This window comes from Bipolaris maydis, assembly GCF_028858645.1.
Source record: "Bipolaris maydis strain C4 unplaced genomic scaffold PSV08scaffold_4, whole genome shotgun sequence".
NCBI classification, from domain to species: domain Eukaryota; kingdom Fungi; phylum Ascomycota; class Dothideomycetes; order Pleosporales; family Pleosporaceae; genus Bipolaris; species Bipolaris maydis.
In genome coordinates, this window is record NW_027093860.1 from 1,203,606 (window position 1) to 1,228,844 (window position 25,239).

A 25,239-nucleotide genomic window follows, 5' to 3' on the forward strand; every position below is an offset into this window, starting at 1 on the left:
CAGCATGCCGCCTCCAAAGGGGCGTCCGCCATCTATTCGCTCGTGGTCCATCCACCGAACAGGCTGGACGTCATTTGGGAAATACAGATGGGCAACTACTATATTCCCGTCGCCAAAAGCATGCGCGGAGCGACTTCGGACAGTGGCCTGTACAGGGGCTTGCTCAACCACAGCGAGGCTTCGTTTCTCTGAACGTCACTATAGTACCATGGTTCCCGCCATGTACGCCACTTGCACTGTTCATACACAATGCTGCTTGCGGCAACTTGTCGCTGTAAACGCACCATGCTGGATTCTCCTATCCAGGCGGCCTGTAGGAGCGAGGCTAATACCTGCGAGGTCTGGCCAAGCTGCAGTCAGATGCATGGCTGTGCCGTGCTTATTGGCGTACCTGCGGCGTTTTGGCCTCTTCCGCCGGGGCGCCACATTGTGCTAAGAGGATGGCCATCATTGTATTCAAGACTGTGACAGAACAGAACCAAGGTTGTATCTGCGCGAAATCACACAACGTGTGTGTGCCCAGGTGAATATATCAAGGCCCGTCCCGTGGTTCAGGCGGCTTGGCAAGAGCTCTCCCCCCTTTGAATTGTTGCGCGAAATTAATGTTCATGTGGGCACGCTAACGTGGATCAAACTCCGGGCCTTCGGCCTTCTGCCACACAGGTCCTCGTATACCTCCATCTCTCTTGCATCTCCTCTCGACACTTGTTCCATCATCCACACACACACACCCCTCTGCACATGCTGCTTGTACATATTGTGAAGCAGTTTCCTGTCGACGTCTCACCCCAAATAGTTTTCAACTTGCTCTCGCCCTGCTGCCTCCTGTTACACGTCCCGTAGCGTTCCTGGCATTAGCTCGCGCCTTCACCCTGGTTGCATACTACCCGCCTGGACCCCGCCTCACCCCACCTGAAAGCCTACCATCACCTTTGGCACAACCAACACCAACACCACCATATAAGCATATCTGCCCTCTGGCCATCGCCTTCAACAGCCATGGCGGAGTTTAATGATATGCCAGCAGAGATACGCAACATGGTTTACGAGTCACTACTTTCCCAGTCGCAATCCCAAAACACCGTTGAGCCTCTCCGCAGCAATAACGCATTCTCCCTGTTCACTGTTTCCAAGCAAATCCACGACGAAACAACATCTTACTTTTATCAAAACAACAATATCAACATTTACACGCCAGCGCGGACGACTGAGACTGCTACAATTATCCCTCCCATCCCCGATAGGTATCTTCGGTTTCTCGGCCGCGTCAGGGTGCTGGCCACAATCGCCACTGCAGGGTCAAGTACACACACCAAGGTAGCCGGCACCATCGCATCCCTAGCGACTATCGGCGCAAAGTTCGAAGATGTCCACATCTTCATCAATTCCTCGCTCTCTCGGCTGGTTAATAAAATGGCCGATGACTCGATCCTGGACGCCAATCACCCAATCACCGTTGCCTTGCAGAAGTTACTCGACTCGGGTGTCGCTAAGGTTGTGCGTCTTTCTCTCCCTGGCGCTTGGCTTACCCCCAGTGTCACTCAGCATCTCAAGAGCCAGTATGGAGATCGTGTTCTCTTCATTGGTCCAGATGGATTACCCTGTGATGCGACATGTGTCGAGAAGTCAAAGACCGGTGTCCATGTAACCAGGCACATGGCTACACTAGGCGTTGACCAAGAAGCCATGGAGCACGCCTATTCTAACGACAAAGACGAACTTGACCAAACAACTCCTTCCTCTATAGCATCATCATTCGGCTCAGCGTTGGCAGATCTGGATACGTTCTCCGTCACAAGATACGAGACCAGCCCCGAAGATACTAAGAACGATGACTCAACGGGTGACTCTGCAGGTGGCGACTCTTTCTTCTCCGAAGCCGAGCTTGAAGAGTGGGCAACTTCTGGTGAAGATGATGGGCAAGAGGAGTCGTCACAACCCGAGGACATGGATGTCGACGACGAGGAGCTTGACGAAGAGCTTGACGACATGTCCAACGATGGTTTTGATACCATCATGGGTAACATGGACGATGTGGCGCATCACATTGCGAACGAGGCGGATATCACGTACCTGGTCAATTTTGCACCGGATTTGCTCCTGGCTGGACATAATCTTGATCATTTGATGTAAGTGTCGGCATGACTTGAAGTCGTATCGCACTTGCCAAAGGTGAACTATATTTGATGGCTTTGTGTATATATCACGGCCATTATTGGTTACTTTCTTACTACGGTTCTTTTTATTACAGACTCTATCTGGTCTTCACGGCATTTTCGGCATTTTCGGCGTCTGGCGATTATCCCACATTGGATACCCCAACGTCTTCGGTTTCTTTTCTTCATTGGGCGCACTGGTAAACGCAACGCAGCGTTCATGGTGGGCGATAAAAGGATTCGCGGATCAAAACTAGAGTCTGGCATATGTTGTTCTTATAAATCGTCCTTGGATAGGCGAACATTATCATCACTGCGGTTTGGTTTCATTTTTACAGCTATTGCTGGCAGCATTACGATACACGACACAGATTATTACATAGTCCAAAATAGATGGGGGGGGGGCAGTCAAATACTGGTGTTTTTGCCAATGAGTCCTTTTTTGCTGCTAGTTTTGATCCAACTTGAGTGTGTGTATTTCTTCGTCGGCGTTTAGTCGTACGTGCAACACTAATCGAATCCAAAATAAAGTATTGAATTGGGAATGGTACGAGTTTCCATGCAGTGTTCACCGGATGTGTCAACATCACACTGTAATAATCACGTGACATTTGCTGGAAATAATTGCCTACTACGACATCCTATTTTAGCAACAGTACGTACCATACGAAGACTATTAAGGCCACCATCATCCATCCTATAAATACATATTCCCATTGCATTTTTGGACCCTAGATATGCTTACTCACCAAGTTGAATCGCTCCAAGTTCCAGGCTAAAGAAAATGTAGCAGGCACAAAGGCATTGAGCTGAGCATCCCTTGCTGGCTTGTCTCAGCAACGACGACTATCCATCTGGACAAGTCTCAGGTCAAGAAGAAGCACGGATCGTCGATTGGTTGCTCAAGGCCGTTGCCAAGGCCTAAGCGACGTGTTCTGTGGCAAAAGGACTCGACTTGCCCTTGGCGGGGGTTCTGGCTTCTGGCTTCCGGCTTAGCCTACATGGGTGAAGGTACATGTATGTAAGCAGGAACCATGTCGTGAACTCATGGTGCCGGCTCGACTGGACGGGGTGTGGTTTTCTTCTTCTTCAATGAGTATCCCATGGCCTTTCAGATGGACGTGGAATGGGTTTTCGGCGGTTGCTAAATCTGGCATGAGGCAATGCATGGTGAGTGCGATGTAATAGTACAAGGATTTTCTCAAGACAATGGCTGGTTGCTTGAAGAAGACAAGGCCAAAAGGCGCTTTGTTTCTACTTCTCCAAGACTAATGGCCTGAAATAGATAGGAACTGTCAACATCCGGTGTTTGGAGAAGATACGATTGATCAGAAATATTGCTTGGATTCCCCAATATCGCCATTTCTAGTGGCTGTGCTCCACATCAGCCACACGAGAGTACATCATCATCAACAACAACAACAACAACAACAACAACAATATTGCCGGGACAGGCCACCGCATGGACACGGAATGAGTACCATGAATCGCAGTGTCGAAATCGCTTCACAGTTTGCTGTTCGGTGATTTTTCGCCACCATAGTCCGATGAGGTCTATTTTAGAATCTGAGTACCCGTGGAGCTAGTCACCACAAGTTACCATTGTAGCGTCGGACAAGCTGCTTTTGTCAAGCGAGCCATTACTAGCCAAAGATGCACACTACTCAACAAAAGCGTGGACAAGAAAGAATAGCGCAAACTAACACTGGACAAGACAATGGCATTGTGGGAAAGTCGGCGCAGGATTAATCTACCTATCAATCTCGGACGAAGAAACATGGCTTATCAGGGGCCAAGGGTAGGAAGGATTTATGGGGCAGATGGTTGAGTTGGGGAGGGGAGATTACTGCATCGGCCCAAGCGTCGCCGCAAATTGGACCCTTGGGGTCACCAACGTTATTCACGTCCCCGGCCCACGCTGTCGTTGATTGATCGGGATGCTCTCGCCCCCGTGCCGTGGCGGCATGAAGAGTATGTAGAATGACGCGCACCCGACTGCTTGCGTCGGCTTGTCCGGCCACGGCTACCCATCCGCCCCCCGTCGAGTTGGGATTCCCAGGCGCCCGTGACGAACCAGTGGCTAGCGTCGGGCGGACTGATGATTTGCCACTAACGACTACTCTCGTCTTGCTGGCACGTTATGTATGGATCTGGACTAGAAGGCGCCTGGAATCGGTGCAGATCGGAAAGGCTTAGGGTCCGTCTGGCTGCGTCCTGCCCGTAAAAAGTCCAAGGTCCGCCAAGCGCAATCTCTCTGGTGATCCATGCCACCTCCTGCGCGCCTTGGCTTCGGCTGACGCCCTTCTTCTTTTTAAGCTGCGCTGATCCCCACGTCCTGCCACAGGACGCCACAAGCCCCCCTTTCGCCGTCACGACTCTTTTTCCCGCCCTGTGTCGCTCCTGCGCATCTCCCTCCCGCTTCTGGTCCTACGTCTACTCTGCCCGTCATGATGTTGCCTGCAATGGGCGGTCGGAGCCCGCTCTTTACCCTCTCCGTGAGCGCTGGCTGTGTCATAGTTTTTATCTTTGCCTTCATGGCATGGCAGAGCCCGCCTCGCATGGTCTTTACCCACGGTGCGGGCAATACCGCTATGTACGTTCTTCTCCATCGCGTCGCACATGGGACGAAAGGACCCTGAAAGCTACTCTCTCCTCTCTTTTCCAGACGAAGCTAACGACCATCTTCGCAGTGCCGCTGCAAACGCCCACTCTGATGTATCCATCAGTGAAGTCATACGGTTACTTTACAAGGACCTCAAGACTGCGCCCACTGCGCCCTATATTCGCGAACCAAACGGTACCCGCATCACTTTGCCACCCAACCCGCGCTACACGAAGAACTTGGGCAGTGATGTCCTAATCCTGGATTTGGAAACAAGACCGCTGCCCTCTACCGATGCATACCGCAAGGGCCAATATGACTGGCGAAACATCAACCACGTTTCTGGCGGTGTTTTCAACCACTACACATATGCATTGGTCCATGGCTACGACTACAAGTTCATTCACGCAAGCGAATTTGAAGACCGTCACGCTACTTGGATCAAGCCGTCTGCGCTCGCAAACCACATCAAGGACTACAAGTTCATTGTTTTCCTCGACGCCGACGCCGCATTCCGCTTCTTGCACGTCCCAATCGAGTGGATGCTCAACTACTGGGACATCCAGCCGCAACACTCTTTTGTAATGGCAAAGGATCCCTGGACTGCCAAGGAGCCACAGTACAACTCTGATCGCTTCAACCGCACCTACACCAACACTGGCTTCATGATTGTGCAAAACAACAAAGACACCATGCCTATCCTCAAGGCATGGCACGAGTGCCCTGACGATACGCGCTACGCAAACTGCTCGCAATGGAAGCAGCCGCGCTTCCACGAACAATCTGCCTTTGGCGAATACATCCGCTACGACTATGAGGACAACATCAAGGAACTGGAATGTGCCGAAGCAAACGGTTTCCCCGGCGTAGAAATTAGCAACTGCCAGGGCAAGTTCATCCGCCACTACTGGTTCGACAAGAGCAACGTCAAGATTGATTTCCGCGAAAACATTATGAACGCCATTACTCTTCCGATACAAAAAGTCTTTGCGGAGAATGTCGGCGGTGTCATACAAGAGCAGAAAGAGAACGTAATATTGTCATAGCATCATTCAGCCTCTGAAAGAAAGAACGAAGACAACAGGAGAAGCAATGTTTAATGACATAGAAGAAGGGTTTATTGCATAGCATAGCGTTGCATCAACGAGGCGTTCATTGGGAGCTCTGGGATTTACTTTTTGGATTTGGGCTGGAGGGGGTTTGAAGTGGCTTCGTAATGCCAACCAGTGTTTCGACGGTTCTTTTGCGCTTTTCCACCCCGGGTCTTCGGATGCGATGATACCCAGCAAAGTACGAGTTTTGAAAACCACTAAACAACTATAATCAACTTACTACTTTTCTTTCCAACAACGTCACATCTTTTGCGACTTTTATCATCAGGTTTCTTCTTCGCTACATATATTCCTTGTGGCAAGCCAGCTCATCATCTGCTTTTGGTTTTACGCGTGTTCAGGGTCTTGGGGTCATATGACACTGCCGTCGCATCCGGTTCTCCCTAGTCACCTTCCCCTCTCAGCGCCTGATTCCTTTGTTTGGCTTCGCAGTTATTCAACAATCGAACCGATCCAACCACAAAAGACGAAAAGTATCCACTGGAAACAATGTTACACATGCGCTGTAGTAACCAACCTTCGCCCTCCCCCCCTCCCCCACAATCTGGGGATTTCTCATCAGGCCACCCCAACACATTGTATACCAACCACCCTCTTTTTTTTTTGGCCCCGCCAAGAACCGCTAGAATTCGAGCTTACCGTCATTGATCGGCGAGGGCTGACATGTGTCTTGCCCGTTGAGGTTGATACCAAAGGTTGGGGGAGTGGGAGTAGGCTTGTTGATGCGGGCAACCCCCCCCCCCCCTCCCAAAAAAAAGAAATATTAACGGGAAGGACGGAGGGAGGGGGTTCTTGGAATCTTTTATGTATGGGCGGGGAGCGTGAGGGCCCGATCGGTTGAATTGGTACAAACGTTGGATTTCTTTTTGTTTTTTTCTGGGGGTTGTTTCCCAAGGGCGACGGCGGCGGTGGCCCCGTATTTCTCTCTCCAGCTCAGGAAGTTTGGGAAGTCTGATCTCTGGATACGAAGGTGGTGTGTTTCTCTCTCGTTTGGGTATTTCGTGTTACTTTCCGATCGTACTATCCCAATCGTACCATGCCAATCGTATTCTTCCGTCTTCTCACCCGTAAGCGAGATTGTTGAATCTTGCGGCGAGCGAGTGAAGCGGGAGAGAACATTGCTTGGAGCTGAACTTGCCATGTTAAGGTTTTCAAAAGCCATTTTATTAGAGAGGGCCAACGTTTGTTGCGCCAGCGTATTTAGGTCATCTTGAAAAGTGACATTTGCGCTTACGGTGTTTTGCAGGGGGTTGGGTGGTGTGAATACAAAAGTATAGTTCCCGCCTCCCCCACCTCAGCCTCACTCCAAATTCCGCTTAATTCTGCAAGCCAAAATCCACACAACAGACTTCTTGTTTTGTTGACATGATCTATCGCTCTACTCGATGATTTTTTTAATCGTACGAGCATCCCGTGCTAAAGTACTCTTAATCTTACGGTCATACATATTGTTCTAGTTCGCATATGCATCCAAGATTTACCAGAACCCAGTCACGCTTACTGTGCTGTCTTAATCTACGCATGGTATAGATCATCACCCCCCAACATTGTCCCCAACCAGCTTACTCTGACACTGTCAGGAATCTAATATACAAGGGGATGATAGAAAGAGCAAAAGAGAATTTTCGAGGACATCATCACATCAAATTAAACCATTGTCGTATTCCACTTTTTTTCTTTTTCTGTCTGAGCAGTTAGCGGAAAACAAGGGCGCGGAACAAAGCCGTTTGAATCTCTCCCCCCTTCTCATTCCTGACATTAGAGATTTTTTTACTCTTACTTCCCTTACTTACTATTCTAACTTAATAACGCCGACCGCCCTCTTTTTACCCAACAAAAGTCTAGACTTTCAAAACTGACAAACATCGCAAGCTACATGATATCCTAACCAGGGTTCTAACTGCGTATAGTAGTGGTGGTAGTTTACTTACAGAACCCTCAACAGCTTTTTTTTTCCCCAATCTCAAACATCGTTGCATACCTCAACAACGACAACAACCCCTCACCCCCGCCCATCTCTCTCTCTCTCTCTTGCTGCACCTCGCTGCATCTCTCTCCGCTCACGCAAAGTCAAGTCCGCAAGTATAAAACGCAGACGGACCGAAAAAAACAAGCATCATTACTCCCCGCATTAGTGCCTCAGATCATGATGTCAAATGTTCCAGCCCTTCTTCTCCCCCCTTGTCCCTCTTCCCCCCCCCCCCAAAAAAAAACAGAGTGGGCAAGGTAAGGGTAAAAAGTAAGCCCGACCGTGTCTCCGACATTTTTCCCTCCTTCCATATCCCTTGCTTTGTCCTTTGCACAGCCACAAGGGGAGAAAGGGTAAGTAACGAGGCACGAGCACGAATCCCTCCCCCCACTTCGGACAAGGTACCGTTGTTTTTTTTTGTGGGGGGGGGGGGGGGCAAGGCTGATTAAGTAAGCATGCGGGATTTTCGGTGGCGGGTTGGTTACATGAAACGGTTGTAGTAGGATTGCGGATATGAGCAGTGGGGTTCGTTTTTTGGGGGGGTAGGTGTTCTGGAAGCAAGGTGCAAGGTGCAAAAGTAGGTAAGTTGGAGGGTATAATGGTGGTTTGTTAAGGTCGTTATCGTGGTTGAGGCTTCCCAGTGGACGGGGGGCAGGGATGCTTTGTAGATTGCAGTACGAGGGGTTGCTTTGAAGGGCATGTTTGTGTCGCAAATTGGTCCTTGTTTTGGGTGTCAGGCTCTTTTTTTTTTGCTATGTGCTCCGTTTACAACATGTCATTTTGGTATCTGCGTTGCTCCTCTTTCTTCTTCCAAGACATTTGTCGAATAGAATAACCCCCCTTCCCCCTCAAACCCCCCAGACAACGAGATTTACGAGCCCTCATTTCTTTCGCATCCTTGTGCTTTCTCATCCTTCCGGTCGTCTTGTTCTTCTTTCATTTTGATTGATTTGTCATGAGATTCGTTCTCCTGTAATTATTTCCCTGCTGGTTGGGTTCCGGTCTCAGTAGCTTCGGAGCAAGAGCGATTAGAGGAAACTTGGTCGTCACCGCAATCAAAACAATCTTGGACTCGGTAGGTTTAGTGATGGAAATGGTCTCGTACGAAGGTCGCTGTTGACGTTCCTTAGTCATAGCACAACTCTCAGTCATGGAGTTTCACATGTGCAAGAGCGGTTTCTATCTATCCCCACATCGGATAATATCCCCGTCAGTTAGCGGAACAAGTCTCTACCGCACCCTGGCTCGTCACTTCAACCTTGTCGAAGCGAAGTGCGTGTAATTGACAACCCTGCTTCCGAGTTTGGCGCTAACAGAGTAAGGCCGTAGTATCACACGCCTGGCCAACTTGCTTCTTGTGTGATGTTATCAGGGGTTGGTATATGTGCCGTGGCAACTCACAACACCAAAGTTATGTATACAGATTGCATCGTGCTGTGTATTATTACTTTATTATGAGACAACTTGAACTTTTTATGCCTGGGCTTTCATTGCCCGGCTATTTTAAGACTCCTGGTGATGAGCACTCAATGCTGCACATCAGTCACTCTAGAACATTTCGCGAATATTGACTAACAGATTCCGCCCAATGACATTATGAAGCACACGATCGTCAGCTCTTTTTCCTCATCAAGTCCAGCACTATTGGCTTTTCACCATCGCCTCTTGACTCTCATTGCCAATCTCCGTGATCCCTTCGACTCCATACTTGCGGTTGCCAGTCAGTCTGTTTGACGAAAGACGCTTCATGAAGATCGGATCGCTACGGGATCCTTCGCGCTGGTTACGTGGCGTTTTTCCGGTCGACTGCCCGTTGCTTCTTCCTACGTAATGCGATATCTTAGGCATGAATCTTGAGATGAGGATCTTGAAGGTCGATGCGCAGCTGCATATGATTCCTATACAGAGGCCTTTGGTTAGCCTCTGTTTGTGCTACCGAAGGGATTAGGGGGTGTAGATCCTGAATCTTCTTACCGATGTATATCTCGATACTGTACCAGTTGAAAGAGTCGGCCATGTAGTAGTAAACGTCGTCGACTTTGTTGACGAGAAAAAGAACGTAGTAGAAGCGCACGCAGCCAGCTGTTCTAGGTTAGCACTTTGGCTATCAATATATGGTGATTTGCACATACCTGCCACTGCTATGAGTCCGACACCAAGAAGAGCGGCTAGCGCAAACTTTTGTGCTCGTGGCATTTGCAAGTTGGACACGATCAATACCGGAACCAGGTATATAGCAAGATCTTGCATGATGCTAAAAAGCCGTTGTGTCAGTGTCTTTCTTTTTCTCAGCAATGATATTACAGTTTGACATACTTCATGACGTTGTTGATGTTAAAGAAGATTTGGCGCGTAGTCGGCGACATACACTTCTCTGGATTCTTCGCCTGTGCTGCCAGATCCCAGAAGACCGACGTCGGTATGCATGTCAATACAAAGGAGAAGAATGTCATAATGGATAGTGCGAGAACCCAGGCCATGAGGAAGTACACAATCAACCTGGTTCTTCGCCGTGGATCAAGTCTTTGGTAAAATACCAAGATACTGAACTTGACAAGGCAGCTGGCAAATACATAGAGAATGCGCGTCGCGAGGTTTGCTTTGAGCATAGGCGTATAGTCTTGAGGGCGAATGTCGCGTGCTAGTCGCAGTGTTAGCTTGTTGCCCATCAGAGTGTACTAGGTGTATGGACCGATTTACTGCGCTCGCCTGTGCCATACCACCCGCCTGTTTCTCGTCAACATGAGTTCAATGTGGAATTTGGGGTCCGGTGTGAATCGCGGACATACTAATCATGTTGGTAATCGAAAGCATGTTTGTGCAGAAAGCACCCGCCGCCATTAAGTCTATCACGGTCAGGACTGCTAGAGTCGATAAAACTTCATGTAGGTTGCCGAACTCACAATCATCTGTCGCCAATCGTAGCCCCAGTAAACGTGTTCGCACATATATTCGAAGAGATACAACAAAAATTGTGACGATGATAAAGGAAATGCCGACTGCGAAAAGAGACGCTTGTTTAGAGCCTTTCTGCCAATCCCGCGCATGTAGGGAGCGCAGAGTCTCCTGCAAAAGAGCCATGTCGAACGCGATCACGTCTCGGACAGCAAAGTTATAAGTAAGTTATGTGATAGGACGCGCACATTTGTGACCACGCCTCTTCTCCCCACCACGATACGAGGAGAGAGAGAAAAAAGAACCTTTGACGATCAGCCAGCAGGCGAGCAGGCGAACTCTCCAATCAACATGATAACGCATTCGGGCCGTACACACAGGCTTCAAACCCGCTAGTCTCATACCCATGACAATCACCTGTCACGTTTCGGGCCAATGCACCTATTTTCCAAGTCATTTTCCTTATTCACTCCAATCTTCTCTCTTGAAAATAATGATTTTCTCGAAAATACATCGAGCTTATGGATACCATCCCTGTCGAGTATGGGAATTTCCACGTCTCGGAAGTGCAGGTAGGCGGTGTAAATCATGCTCCAAGCTTCTTGTCTTCTCAGTTTATGCCCGATCTTGGCAACGGACAAATACGCCCTTGTGGGCCTTAAGGTGTTACTCGCCAATAGGAGCTCAACCCCATATCCCTGTTACGGCGTGGCCTAGCGCGGCTAAGTTGCATTATCATGGATCTACGTAAGTAAAAAGCAGTTCGATACGACAGGGATCGGATAACCTGTTATAGGAGAGTTTTAGAAGGGGCGTTGAAATCATTACAGCCCCCCTCGCTGTACACTCACCCGGCTGACCTTTTCAGGAAGCCCGAAAGAAGGAGGCGGCGTAGTTATGCTGGATCAAAGTAACCACAACACTGATTGTTGCTTTGTCGATACGCCGTTGACGCCGGGTGAGAATCACTGCCTGGTGTGTCTACAGTGAGCGTTACGAGGCTGACAGAAAGCTAATCAGGTATCGGATAAAGCCGTTTACATCTTATCGAGGGACAACGCAAAGCATAAGATTCAGAATGTTTTGAACTCTCTCGATGCATGATTCACGACAAAGCATGCAAGAATCTGGGACCAGGGTTATATGACTACCCCAGCACGTCGAAAGACATGGGCCTTTCGGGAATAAAAGAAGACAGATCAGGTTTTCTTAAATTCCGGTAAGCTGACACAGACATGCCCCATTCCTACCTATCACCTTAGAAAACAGAGGCGACAGAAAAACGAACGATACAATGTTAGATTCTCGCAATAAGCTGCCATTTCTAGGCACACAAAATGCTCGCTATAGCATATCCCTCCCTGGGACCGCAACGCACGGTTTCACCGCCCTTTGGCCCTCGATCGACACGTGCAAGATGGTGGCTCTTGAGCGGTATATGGTGGGATGCCTAAGTCTCCAGACAGAAAATAGACATGAAGAGGCGACTTTTGGGCATACATGGCATGCCACTAGTACCAACGCCCTGAGAGCTGAGCCTCCAACTGTGTCAACTAGGGTCTAGTCATTACGACCTAATTTCCATCTCGTCTCGAGCACTCCAACTGCGGTGTGACGTCGGCACAAGCGAATACGCCGAGAAGAAAAGATGAAAGCAAAAGGGCACATAACGTCACTGTACCCTGCATTCTGAGGGAGAGAAAAATGATAAAGCAGTTGCTATGCTCAAAAGCCTAACGATTTCGCAGATGCTACCGCAAAAAAACAAATCAACCTATAAGATCATACCTGACATTTCACTATTATTCCTCGTACCACCACCGTCATACCTCAGCTCCACACACTATTTCCCCGAAACCACCAATCACAAGCATAACTCACCCCCAAAGCTTATTTTTCCTACGCTCGATATCGCCTGTATACATCCGCGGCAAGTAAGCGAGATGGGATCAAGAAAAAAAGGAGGTATATTCCAGACGAGCCAATCGGAAAACAGAAACAACGTGATTTTTTTCTCAACATCGTTTTGAAGGATGTGATTCATCGGAGAGACATGTGATGGCCAGCCATAGGGCAGCCACTAGTAAAATAACATTGCGGGGCAAAAATGACAAAAGGGTGTGTGTAAATTTGTGTTGAGATTGACATAGGTTCTAGAGTCTGTACTTTGACTTTTGAAGATAGACATGCAAGTGCTGGGTTTCGGGAATGGGGGGCGTGTGTGTGTGTGTGTGTGTGTGTGTGTGTGTGCGCTGATCTATGATCTACGTGATTTACTCGAAACGACAATCATGGTTCGCGATGCCAAGTCTGACCAACATACAGCAAAATGGTACATATTTTTCTTGATTGTGGACGAGTCCAGCTTGTGCGTACTACTTTATTGTGGGATAGAAAGAAAAAGCAAAAATCTACAGGCAAGTATCCGGACGCTCCAACTTAGGGTGGAATCCAGCAACGCTATTCCTTTCCGTCAGCCTTGTGCAAGGCCCAGAATTTTCAGCTTTTCCTTTGCAAACCCCATAGTTAATTAAAAGCCAGAACACCAAAGGCACAGGCCAGTGGAATCAATAGCCAAAACAGGAAGTCACGATGTAAATGGTTCTCGACTTCCTCCCCATTCTAATCTTAGTCACCCGTTCTACATACATAGATCAGCCAATCAGAGGAATCGGAATCGACTCATTCTGTCTCAATCTCCGCGCGTTTTTATCATACCAGCTTCGCTAAAACAAAATACACCAAGGAGATATATCCCAATATGATATAAATGAACTGAAGGAATGCCGTTGCAAAAACAAGAGTCATAGACGACATTAACATCCCCAGTAATCGAGTCAATCAGCGCAAGGCACAAAGCAAGGTTTACTTGGCACGCAGACAGCTGGCTGGTGATAAAAACGAAGCATGGTGAGAAAAGCTAAAGAAGTGGTGGCGGCAGCGGGAGCGGAAGGACATCCGTGTGGAAGTCATATCACAGTCACAGCGCAGCAATCACGATATGCACTGGATGCGCTTGACGCGCCTGCTTCGAAAGAGGTACGTTAATATACCAACTTCTAATACGTCAGTACAAGGAACAAGGATCGTCAGCTCATATAGTTCGTGTGTAGATTCTCGTCAAGGACCTGAGTATTGCAGTTGGGAACCGAGAACTAGTCTCACGGACGACCCTGCACCTGGTAGAAGCGCGCCACTACGTGCTAGTCGGACGGAACGGAACGGGCAAGTCGACATTGCTCACAGCCATTGCCGACGGGTTGGTCCCGGGTATTCCTTCCAGTACGCGCATCCTGCTCTTGGGTCAGACGGGTGGTCCAGGGCTCGGGCGGGTGACGGACGGGGAGAGGCTAGAGAACGAGACTGTATTGCAACATGTGGTCCGAAGCGACCGGGTCCGGGAACGCTATGTGCAAGAAGCCATGACACTTAGCAACGCGGTTGAGAACTCTATTGACCCCATTGCGCCAGTCCGGGCGTACAGACGCATTGGCCATGCTAGGCTGGGTTTGCAATTAAGAGAAGGGCAACTAATTGCGGAGAGAAGGAGTGGCGCCCGGGGGAAGCAGGCAAGAAAGGAACTTGTCAAGCTTGAAGAGCTATTTCAAGAGTCTGAGAAGCGTTTGGCAGAAAGTGAAGGAGATATTGATCCCAAGACGCTGAGCGAAGAGACTCAGGCTGCTATGAATATGCTCTCTGAAGTGCAGACTTCACTGGATCTCATGGACGCAAACGCTGCAGAGTCCAAGGCTCGGATGGTGCTACTCGGCCTTGGATTCAAGGACAATCGTATTGATGGTCCGACGTCAGAGCTATCCGGAGGTTGGAGGACACGCTGTGAACTCGCCTGCGCACTAACACAGTACGCGGATGTGCTATTGTTAGATGAGCCTACCAACTTTCTCGACTTGCCATCGATCATATGGCTACAGGGGTATATTCACAATCTTAAAAATACGACAGTCCTGATCACGACACACGATCGTGACTTCGGAGATGCAGTAGCTGAAGAGCTCCTCGTCCTGCGCAATCAGCAACTCGAGACTTTCCGTGGCAATCTAAGCCTATATGAGCGGGAGCGATGGAAGAAATTTCGGTACTTGACCAAGATGAAGGAGGCGCAGGACAAGCAAAAAAAGCACATGGAAAAGACCATCGCAGGCAATATCAGAGCAGCTAAGGACAAGGGAGACGATAAAAAACTCAAACAGGCCGCATCCCGGAGGAAGAAACTGGACGACCGAATGGGAATGCAGGTCAGTGCCAAAGGTGGTCGGTTCAAGCTCAACCGTGACCTTGCAGGTTATCATACGTCGTGCCGTGGGGAGATTGAGATACCAGACTTCGATGCCCCAATAGAGCTGTCATTTCCGTGTCAGCCACCCGACCTGCCCTTCCCAGGCGCACTGGTAAACCTGGACAAAGTGTCGTTCGCATACCCCACGAGCAGGAAGGCGCCAATTTTAAGGGATGTTAGCTTGACGATACACGCCGGGGCACGTGTTGGACTGGCTGGTCTCAACGGGTCTGGAAAAACGACGTTGGTGTCACTGATCATGGGCAGCAATGGAGATGGACTCGTGCCAACGTCAGGAAGCATTACGCGGCATGCAAGGGCGAGAGTTGGTCGCTTCTCGCAGCAGTCGGTGGAAGAGATTACCGCAATAGCGTCCGCGGATCCTCAGCTAACCGCCCTCGGACATGTAATGAATTCGGTCGGTGATGATGTGCAGGAAAAGGATGTGCGAGGGGTTCTAGGGGGTCTGGGTCTGCACGGCCATACAGTATCAGACGTGCCACTAGTGTTGCTGTCGGGAGGGCAAAAGGTTCGGGTTGCGCTGGCCAAGTTGCTGTGGCCGCCGCCGCATCTGCTGATTCTGGACGAGGTAACGACGCACCTGGACGGAGATACAATCATGGGCCTGGTGCTAGCGTTGAAGGGGTATAATGGGGCGTTATTGGTGGTGAGCCACGATCGATTCTTCATGAGGTACGTGATAGCCCGAGCTGGACGTCTCGACGACGCTGGAAATAGTCATAACAAGGTTCAACTATTGACCGCCCCACAGAACCGCCGTGGAGGGAGAGTGGCTGTACAAGCTAGCGCCAGGGGTTCGCAGGCCCGAGGGCGAGGCTGGCGGCGACGAGAGCGACTCAGACGACGAGGCAGAGACAGGGGTCGCTCCGGGAACCGTTTTTCGGCTGTGCAAAGGGCAGGTCCAGAGGCTAGCAGGCGGTATGGATGAGTATGAGGAGATTGCGGCACGAACGGCAGGCCGGCTAGGCAGGGCGGCGTTGGCGTGAAGGTGGTGGTTGGCCAGGGCGATGGCGGGCGAGGAGGGTGATGGTGATGGTGATGATGATGATGATTTGATGGCGGCAGTGGTGGTGGAGCTGCTCCCTTCTTGATGATGACGATGAGGAGAGACACGCGTGTACCGTCCCCACGACGCAGCCAACCACCATGCTCACGGCGCAACGACGCAAAAGTGCCGACCCCGTCGTGGCATTTCAACTCGCCTCGACGTCGTCTGACAGACGCCAGGGCCAGCAGCTTCGGGCGGGCTTGCTTCCCGCTGTACGCACAGGCGGCTTGGCGGCATCTGCGCGCGCATCACAGTGCGCGCGAGGAGGTTTAGGGGCAGCTTTTCACGCCAAGCAGCCAAAGTAATATTGCTCTCACGCGTCGCTCTCTTCGACTGCAGCGTCCAATTGGTCTTCACTCATTTGCCATTGGCGTGCACTATGCCCATTTTCCTTACTCTGCCCCCTCTACCCCTCTGCCCGTCGTAATAATAATAATGGCATAGCTAGCCCGTGGCCCTTAATCCTCCGACCGCCGTGCATGAAGGACATTTCATTTTGAACTAAGCTCGAGCCTGGGAACCCTGAAGACCGGTCGGAGTCTGCGACCAACACCATGGGCGAACCCGAACCATCCTCGCCGCCTCGCTCTGCTACTGAACCGCAGCTCAAGGCTGCAAAAGACAAGAACTGCCCCTTTTGCGGCCAGGCATTCACCTCCTCCAGCCTTGGACGCCACCTCGACCTCTACATCCGAGCCAAGAACCCAAAGGCCCCAGACGGCATCCATGTCGTCGATGAAATCCGTAAGCTGCGCGGCGGCATCACCAGGCGCCAGGCAAAGGGCAGCGTCTCCACTCCAAGGCGCGATGAGAGCGGCGCGAGCACCCCCGCTACCAAGAAACGCATAGCCAGCGAAGACTCGTCCATGCTCATGCAGAGCCCCGATGACGACGACGACTCGCTCGAAGTTGGCAAATCCAGAGCTGCCTTCAAGGACGTGACTTGGGGTGGTGGAAACCGCCCCTCGCGCCTCCTGACCAAGACACCAGACCCCCGCCGAGATGCATCCCGTCAGCTGCGAAAGGCAGACCTCGACCAGAGGCAGAAGACGAGCGAAGAAGTCGAAATTGCGGCTGCCACCGAGATGGCGCTGCGGGAGCTGTTGAAGAGCGTGCGTGAAGCAAAGTAAGCCTATCATCCCACCCAAACTCAACCCACCCACCATCACCTTTGTTTGCTCCATTCTAACAGACACAGTGCAAAAGCATCGGGCATCGGCCTCTTCGACTTCGATCCCTACGCCCAAAATTTTCCTTCGCTGTGCCTTCACATCCTCCCCGCACCCTCAACTCTCTTCTCCCCCACGCCTTTTCCGACTGCCGAGTCATGGTCCATCGCCCCGCCCGGGCAGAAGCAGTTTGAAGCGCTGAATAAGCAAGTGCGTGAGCGCCTGCTTGCCTACCAGCGCCAGCGACACCTCAATCAAGTGTTTCCCTCCGGCACCTCCAACCCCAATGCTCCTTCCTCAGCTACTTCCTCGCCCCTTCCCACCCCACCCCTCTTCGACCATGACCCCCAACGACTCTTTGGCCACATTGCGGATGCCCACCACCACTGGAGCCAGCATTCCGACCAGACGAGACAGGATTACTGGCAGATTGAAATTCTACGCTGCTATGCCCGTGCTGATGACCGACGACGAGAGGCTGAAGTCCAGCTAGAGAACGCCCGCAGAGAGAATGAATATCTCAAAGCTAGCCGCTGGTCGTCCGGTGGCCCCGACATGTCACCCATCAGTATCAATCTGGGCGTCGATACGACCAAGGAGCTTGCAAAGCACGGCATGGACTACCGCAACTGGGACTATGACCGCCTGATTGACAAATGGCGAACAGCTATACGTGAAAACAGGGTGTCTGTTTCGGGACTAGCTGCTCAGAAGCCATTGCCCGGCGACGCCAGTTCACGTAGCTCCATGGCCAGCCACACGGCACAGGTATACGCTACTGTTAATCAGCCCAGACAGGGCAGTCCGGTCAAGGCGGAGACTAGTATGCCTTTTAGCGCGCCAGCGACAGTCAATGGCGATGTTGGCAGCGATCAAGTTGACGCAGAAGGCGATGATGACGATGGAATCGATCTCACCCCGCACACGAACGACGAGGAAGACGCCCTGCACCACCTCCATCACCAGACACATCGACAATCAGTTCACCAGTCCCAGCCTCAGCACCATCACACGACGCCCCTCCAGCCCACACCGCCACACCACCAACAACAGTTTCAATCACACATGCAGACGACCCAGCATATCACGCAAGCCCAAATCGCCCAGGCCCAGGCTCAAGCCCAAGCATGGGCAGCAGCTCGCCAGCACATGAACCAGTCACGGAATCAAGACTTTCACCCACATCAGCAACACCAACTCTCGCCCCATCTGCAACATGTCAGCTCAGCCGACAGTAGCCGACGCGAGTCGCTGGCCATGATGGATCCGCACAACCTTAACCAAAGCAACATGGGCGGTATGAGCGGTTCCATGGGTATGCCAGCTGGTATGGATGGTCTCGACAACCACCAAGACCAGTTTTTGCGCCTCGACATGGGTATGCAAACAGGCTTCGTCGGCTCCAACGATGGCGGTGTGTCCATGGGTTCATAAGACGTCCCTCCCGCCAAGACTGTCTATATCAAAAGGACATGTTTTCGCAAAGGGGTAGCATGATTGATGGTCATGTCTATTCAACAATGTTGGCCTTTTTTTCCTTTGTTGTCAATTTCCTTTGTTCACATTTCGAATTTCCTTTCTCTGTTTCTTCAGCTTGGCCCCACCGTGCGCATATTCATATACCCGGCCTTGTCATTTGATACCCATCTTTGATCACCTGTATACTCTTTACCTAATACTTGTACATTTCACACTGAGAATGTCGTTTTCCTTTGTAGATTCTACATGCCTTCGTTGGCAAAACACTTGGGAGGCCATCTTGCTCATCATTTGTATATACCCTTTTATAAAATTACATCTCCTTAGATATTAGATAAATTGGCGGTGCCCGGGGAAAGAACTGGACAGGCTACATACATAATCAATACAAAACTCGGAAAATCAATTCAAGGCTTCGGTCATTAGCATGATGTTACCTGACGGCGTGAGACTGGGTGCATCATGCGGATTTGGTCTGTGTGGCGTAAATCTACCAGGGTGCGAACAGGGTGCCCAAGCCTCGTTTTATATATAACGACTCATTCTTGTTGAACGCAGGTTGTAACAAAGATCCAAGGAATTCCGTGCTGTTGAAACTGGCCTGTGTGTCGTATCTTACCAGATCATCTGACAAGTGAGGGAGGATAAAGTCATGGGTTGCCTCCCGTAGGAGGCAACCTAGTGTGTAAGGAGATATGTGTGGATGAATGAATACAGGTTGTTCGGGCAAATGAATTTCCATCTCAACATATCAATTCGCTCCATGAGTTACCACTTTTGTTTAAGCGACAAACCCGCGACGTGCCTGCCCAAAGTGCCTGAGGTGACTGCAATACTGCTCCTGCCTCACCGCACTGATGACGCCTGTGTCATCCAGCAACCGCCTGAACGTACTTCTCCACAATAGCCACTTCATCAACCTGAACAACATCGTCACCGCGTGCTCGTCCCAACCTCTTCCACATTCCTGCCGTGCATCAATCACAGTACGACATTCTCGCAAACAAACCTTTCACAGGCATTCAACATGAACTTGACCAATAAAGATAACAAAGTTTTTTCATCGAAAAAAAAGTACAAAATCGTCAGGGAATGGCTCCAGAAGCACATGCGAGAAGCGATATCAGGACAGAAGTTGCAGGATACAGAAGAAAACACAAGCGCACAGCGAAAGACAGCACCCGAGCGGTCATGCACAAAATCAACATCTGTGAACGTATATAGGATAGATGTGGTTTTCCTTACACCAAAAACACCAGTTGATAGCGGACGTGTCTCATCTCGGCCACCGATCTTGCCTCCAATCCATCCGACACGACCAGACTCGAGCGTCTTTCGGAATGTCAATGCATGGCTGGAAGCGAGCGTAAACGCACCATCACCGCCGCTCATGGCTGGGATTTCATACTGGAAAGAGGCAACAATTCCCAATGCCAAAGGCTCAGCAGTCGTTCAATATGCTGTGCCACTATCTGTAGCCTTGGGCGTAGCCAGGCCAACAACAGCTACAAGACAACGGACACCGTGTTTCCGACGGTCAGCTAGAAAAGTGCAAGTTCAGATGCCTTCAATACTACGTAAAAAGTCTGTGCATCTGCCGGGCAAGAAGCGGAGGAGAAGACAATCAGTATGCATAACTCCTCTGTCTATTTCCTACCCGAATGTCCAAGAAGATACCACTCCTATGCTCATAACACGGTCGAAATCCTTCCTCAAACCTTTAATACCGCCAACGAGACAGCAAAAATCGGCGCGTCATGGGCTATTGATATCTGTTAGCGATTCACGAGAGTGTGTTCCTCCTCGACATGGCACACTCAACAGTGCAAGATTCGGTGACGTGGAAAATGACACTGAGCGACATGCCCACAGGACTTTTATGCGCACAGGGCGAGACACAGACATTACAAGGCCGTCTACAGCATTAGCAGGCCTTGTTTGCGAAGACTCCGTGGGGGATTTGTCCGATGCCCCTACATACTCCTCCGGCCCACCGCCCCCGTCATACCGGTCGCGCCGCGAGTCGATGCTTACTACATCGTCTTTCGGCTGCATTGACGGAATGAACCCGGCGCAGCGTCAGGTCAGCCAGCAGCGAGCAGCATTACAAAAGGGGATGGGATGCAAGTTGAAGAGGCTTGTTCAAAACTTTGGGATTTGACCAGTGAAGGCGGGTGATTCAAAGACACCAAACCCTCATAAGGCAAAGACCAGAGTGTACAGGATGATGGTATAGCGGTATTTTACGAAGCAAAAGTGAGTGGACAATTAATTCTATGTGTATTGTAAGGATGCGACATGGATGGGCGACGAAACGATGCCAGAAGATGTATTGCAGCCATGAGACATTACGATTGTATGATCTAGAAGAAGGCATAGTTATGCATGCAAGTATGTATATTGTGATTATGACAAGTGCCAAGACATGGACAGGCGAAAAAGAAATAAAGACTTTGGCGCGTGACGAGTGATGTTGATTTTGGGGTACTATGTATGTTTGCACTGTGAATGAAGGGCGGAGGGTGGTAGACGGAGGTCACGGTCATATGACGTGTGGGATCGGGCCGCGGTGAACCGAAGCGGCTGGGGCTGATTGACCGCCTGCTTATTTGACGGGACAGCAATGCACTCCACCATCTCCATTCATTGTTATTGGATCCGACGTGGCACGCTGTACGACGTCCCAACGACCCCACGCACGCAATTGAATGTCCATGGCCGCCCACTAGATCATCTCGGCCGTCAGCACGACGAACCTCTCCGCTGGCTGCTCCACTTTGTTGCTGCCACGCGCAGAGACAGCGACGCACCATTACAGCAGTATATGCACCACCGACGTCCCAACCGCAGCCCCGACTCCACTTGAAAGACAAGACGCAGCCGTACAGTCAGACGCGAGCATGGCTTCCGACGACGAATCTCATTCGCGGTCCAAGAGGCCAACGCCAATGACCAGACAGTCGTCGTCGCAGTCGCACATTTCGCAGTCGCCGTCCGAGGGGGGCCACCAACGGCATACGCACCACAAAGCCCAGCGGCATCATGTTGTTGGCCAGCGCGTACAGAGGAACACATCGTTTGGCAAGAACCTCAACAAGCTTAGCAAGGCCGAGAAGCAGGCACAGCAGGCGCAGCAAGGGGCTGAACACGGCGGCCGACACCACCGTCGTTCGCAGTCTGGTAATTCTGTCTCTGCACCCAGCAGCCCTCACTCGCGGCCGGGCTTCAAGCGCCATGCGTCATCTGGTGCTATCGTGAGAGCAAACCAGGCACAGGTGCAAGCCAACCTACGTAGAAACCACTCGAGCGGCCATTTGCCGCCGCGACAAGGGCACGGCAAACACGGGCTCAAGTCCAAGGGCGATCATGCTGTGTCGAGGCGGGCACTCGCGACACCCAACCGATCTCGCCAATCATCGCCCGAGCCAGGTGCAGGAGTGCATTTCGACCTTGCCAACGAGGACGAGGATGGCGATGAGGGCGGATGGACGGAAGAGAGTGCGTCTCAGTCACCAACAACGACTCGATCCAACACGCGCTCCAACTCGGTCATACTCGACGCACAACACCGAGCAGCTGAGATCAACATGGAGAGAAACAGGGGGGAGCCATCACAGCAAATAAGCGCAATCCGGGAACAGCCAACCCAAGCGGCTCAGGCAGTTGTCGACCGCACACGCAGCAGCACACAAATCAATGGGGGGAGCTCGTACCAGCACTCGAGGCCTCCAGATGCTGACATGATTACTTCACGTCTACTGCAGCGCAGTGCCTCGCACCATGTCCCTCCCAAAACAACGTCGGTCGCGGCCACGGTAGTGTCGTCGTCGGACCGGCACAATCTCCTTAGCCATACGGCTGGATCTGTGGGATCGACGCTGGTGGACACATCCGGGCGCGACCTAGTATCACGGTTCATGGACGGAGATGGTTCAGCCGGAACACCACACGAGGGCGAGTACATGGCCGGACGCGGTGCCAAGGACGAGGATGAGGGAGGCGGACTGGACAAGATGAAAAGAAACAAGTCAATGCCAAACTTTAGTGGCGGTACAGAGACGCCGTCGAAGACGCCGCAGCGATCAGGCACGACGACGCCTACCAACCTGCCGCCGTCACGGACTCAACAGAAGCTCATGTTGCAACGAGCATCATCTAACGTGGAGCCGCAGAAGTCGGTGCCAGTGACTCTTCCACGCACGGGTGGGCCGACGTATCTTCAGTCGAGCATACAGTACAACGCAAACGGCGAGGGACGGTTGGACCCACGGCTGCTGCAGCAGTTTAACCACGTTGCGGTTGAGTACAGCGTGGTGCGAAGATACCGCAACCCGATTGCGGACGCGGTTGCGCGCATCTCGCAAATGCCGGGCGTGGCAGTCAAGATGCGGGCGTGCAAGCAGCAACAGCAGCAGCAGCAGCAAAAGGCGAATGGAAACGGAACGGGAGCAAACAGTCTGAGCACGAGTTTCAATGATGGGGTTGCTGAAACGGACGGAGCGGGATCGCGGAGATCGCGAGTCAGCTTCGAGAAGGGTCGGAGCAGTCAAATAGAGGGCGATTTTGAAGGGCGGCAGAGCTTCGAGAGCGAGCAAGCGCGCAGTCGAAACGAAGCCGAGGAAATGTGTCGGCGACTGTGGGAAAGCGCCGAAGTGGTTGAAGCGGACTGAAGATTGGCTTGTGCCGCCGATCAGGCATGGTTTGCCGAGTCGGGCAAGGGAAAGTGTTCAGCAACCATTGTGAGAAGGTTGCAGGGAAGAGGATTGTTTTGGACAGGTGCGTGCGCCCACATTTCCCTGAGCTGAGGCGTTGTGTTTTGAGAAGGGGGTTTTAATAAATGAGCGAGGGCTTCTTGCTTGGGAGGGGGGGGGGGGTTGTTTGTTTGGCGACTGAAAGCAGGATGGTGTGTGATGTGATATTGTTTTGGCTAGGGGCGGGGAATGACGGCCGCCCTAGGACTTGATTGATTCAGAGGTCAAGTTTCCAAAATCCCAAGGCTAACCACTGGGCGGTGACAGGCTACGAACGAAGAGGCGCCCCCCCCCCGTCCCCTACACAAATCAAAGTTTGAAGCCTGAGAGTGGGTGGTGGGGAGTTTGTGGGTTGCAGTTGCAAGATGATATTACGCGAGGATTTGCGGTCATTCTGCGCGCGTGTTCAAGAGGCAATTGAAGGCGACGGGGCAGAGAGGGAGGGATGTTTGTCGCGAGAGAGCAAGCAAAAGGCTTGGCCCCATTTGTTCTACTGCTAGCGGCAAAGGGGCACGAACTGGATTTGCAATGGACAGCCGATAGTTCATATGCGAGGCTGAAGAGACGAAATAAGAGCAAAGGTACTAATGGCAGGGGGTGGTGGCAAGCAGCCAATGCGAGCGGCGTCGCTTGGGTGAGGTGTAATGGTAATTTTATTTTTTTTCTCTCGACTTGTTGGCTTTTGGCAGTGTGGTGTGCCAAGTTCTCACGATCATGCGCACATGGAGGAGCAACCGTGCTGGAGGCCAGCCGCTGCGTGCTACTGCGGCTCCTGCAGCTGTTGAGCAGCAGAGTGATTGAGGCGACGGCTGTCACTGGACAGTCGTGGGTGGTGTTGGGGCGGGCGGGCGATCAGAGTCTTTGCAGAAAATTCTTTACCCTCTCACATCACTCGGCAAGCCTCTCAGGCTGGCTCCAGATGACTCCAGATGACAGCAGATGACAGCACAGCAAGAGTTGGCATGGCCACAATAAATGGAGACCGGTCCGGCGAGGGCTGGTAGCGTGCCACGAGGGTGGCGGGCGAACAAAGGTAGTGTGCTGGATGCGGTGTACCTACCGGCTCCGCGTCGACAAGTCACGGCTGACGGCCATTTGCGCGACGATTCGCTGAGCACGCCTGCCGTGTCTGTGCGGCGCGCTTTTCTTGTCAGGCTGGGTGACGATGGAACGATTGGGGTTAGACTAGGTTTCCCTGGCCAAACGGCCATGAAACCACGCGCCTTGGGTGTTGCGACAAGCTGGGGGGGTCGGGGCATGCATGGCGACAGGGCCGTCTGGGGTTGTGTGTTTGTGCGCGCATCGAGGGCGAGGATGTGGATGGGGGGCCGTTGCAGCGATGATGGAAGAGGCGGAGTGGGTGAAGGACTGGATGTAGTCATGGTAGGATGCACGCCAATGCGCTGGTCAGGTACACCCGAGCCTGCCGTTTAGTGGGAGCAAATGGCAAGCCCGACCTGCGTTAGCGCCTTGCAAGAGCCGAAATTGCCCCAGGAACAGGGAAATTGCGACCACCCAAGGCAGGAGCATCCTCCCCGGCGACCCACCCGCATCGTCTTCCTCCCCTCAAACGTCCCACTCTGCCTGGACCCTACCTACTTACTCACCCACCTTCTCTCGTTGCGCCCGCTCTTTTAAATTTGCTTCTGCCCCGTCGGCTGACTACCTTCTCTAGCTAGCTCTCGCCCTTGCTTACGCACTGAACACTTTTGTATACACTCACTCACTCACTCACTACTA

At 51.6% G+C, this 25,239-nt stretch overlaps 6 protein-coding genes across 6 annotated transcripts; 5 read left to right on the forward strand and 1 right to left on the reverse strand.

Moving 5' to 3' along the window:
• Positions 1-999: 999 nt before the first annotated feature.
• On the forward strand, positions 1,000-2,133 carry PSV08DRAFT_387469 (uncharacterized protein; the record flags this gene model as incomplete). The annotated part of the gene is made up of 1 exon (XM_014224032.1): positions 1,000-2,133. One exon carries the CDS (start codon positions 1,000-1,002, stop codon positions 2,131-2,133), a length of 1,134 nt encoding a protein of 377 aa, XP_014079507.1.
• Positions 2,134-4,504: 2,371 nt separating this feature from the next.
• PSV08DRAFT_34191 (uncharacterized protein) lies at positions 4,505-6,015 on the forward strand. Its single transcript, XM_014224034.2, has 2 exons — positions 4,505-4,749; positions 4,847-6,015. Exons 1-2 carry the CDS (start codon positions 4,604-4,606, stop codon positions 5,802-5,804), a joined length of 1,104 nt encoding a protein of 367 aa, XP_014079509.1. The 5' UTR covers positions 4,505-4,603; the 3' UTR covers positions 5,805-6,015.
• Positions 6,016-9,257: 3,242 nt separating this feature from the next.
• PSV08DRAFT_400499 (uncharacterized protein) lies at positions 9,258-11,016 on the reverse strand. The gene is made up of 7 exons (XM_014224036.2): positions 10,743-11,016; positions 10,629-10,685; positions 10,540-10,566; positions 10,156-10,480; positions 9,972-10,093; positions 9,814-9,921; positions 9,258-9,737 (listed from the first exon to the last, which is right to left on the reverse strand). Exons 1-7 carry the CDS (start codon positions 10,918-10,920, stop codon positions 9,481-9,483), a joined length of 1,074 nt encoding a protein of 357 aa, XP_014079511.1. The 5' UTR covers positions 10,921-11,016; the 3' UTR covers positions 9,258-9,480.
• A 2,625-nt stretch (positions 11,017-13,641) lies between these two features.
• On the forward strand, positions 13,642-18,707 carry PSV08DRAFT_408566 (P-loop containing nucleoside triphosphate hydrolase protein; the record flags this gene model as incomplete). Its single annotated transcript, XM_014224037.2, has 5 exons — positions 13,642-13,773; positions 13,848-15,724; positions 15,804-15,912; positions 16,640-17,226; positions 17,299-18,707. The coding sequence occupies 5 exons, from the start codon at positions 13,642-13,644 to the stop codon at positions 18,701-18,703; spliced, it is 4,110 nt and encodes a 1,369-aa protein (XP_014079512.2). The 3' UTR covers positions 18,704-18,707.
• Positions 18,708-19,775: 1,068 nt separating this feature from the next.
• On the forward strand, positions 19,776-20,909 carry PSV08DRAFT_245697 (uncharacterized protein; the record flags this gene model as incomplete). Its single annotated transcript, XM_014224039.1, has 1 exon — positions 19,776-20,909. One exon carries the CDS (start codon positions 19,776-19,778, stop codon positions 20,907-20,909), a length of 1,134 nt encoding a protein of 377 aa, XP_014079514.1.
• Positions 20,910-21,539: 630 nt separating this feature from the next.
• Positions 21,540-23,418, forward strand: PSV08DRAFT_400502 (uncharacterized protein; the record flags this gene model as incomplete). The annotated part of the gene is made up of 1 exon (XM_014224040.2): positions 21,540-23,418. The coding sequence occupies exon 1, from the start codon at positions 21,649-21,651 to the stop codon at positions 23,416-23,418; it is 1,770 nt and encodes a 589-aa protein (XP_014079515.1). The 5' UTR covers positions 21,540-21,648.
• Positions 23,419-25,239: the final 1,821 nt, after the last annotated feature.

Coding starts and splice junctions, on each gene's coding strand:
- PSV08DRAFT_34191 (XM_014224034.2), top strand. CDS start 4,604: ATGATGTTGCCTGCAATGGGCGGTCGGAGCCCGCTCTTTACCCTCTCC. Junction 4,750..4,846: donor GGTGCGGGCAATACCGCTAT/GTACGTTCTTCT, acceptor CCATCTTCGCAG/TGCCGCTGCAAACGCCCACT.
- PSV08DRAFT_400499 (XM_014224036.2), bottom strand. CDS start 10,920: ATGGCTCTTTTGCAGGAGACTCTGCGCTCCCTACATGCGCGGGATTGG. Junction 10,567..10,628: donor TTCGATTACCAACATGATTA/GTATGTCCGCGA, acceptor GACGAGAAACAG/GCGGGTGGTATGGCACAGGC. Junction 10,094..10,155: donor AACATCAACAACGTCATGAA/GTATGTCAAACT, acceptor ACGGCTTTTTAG/CATCATGCAAGATCTTGCTA.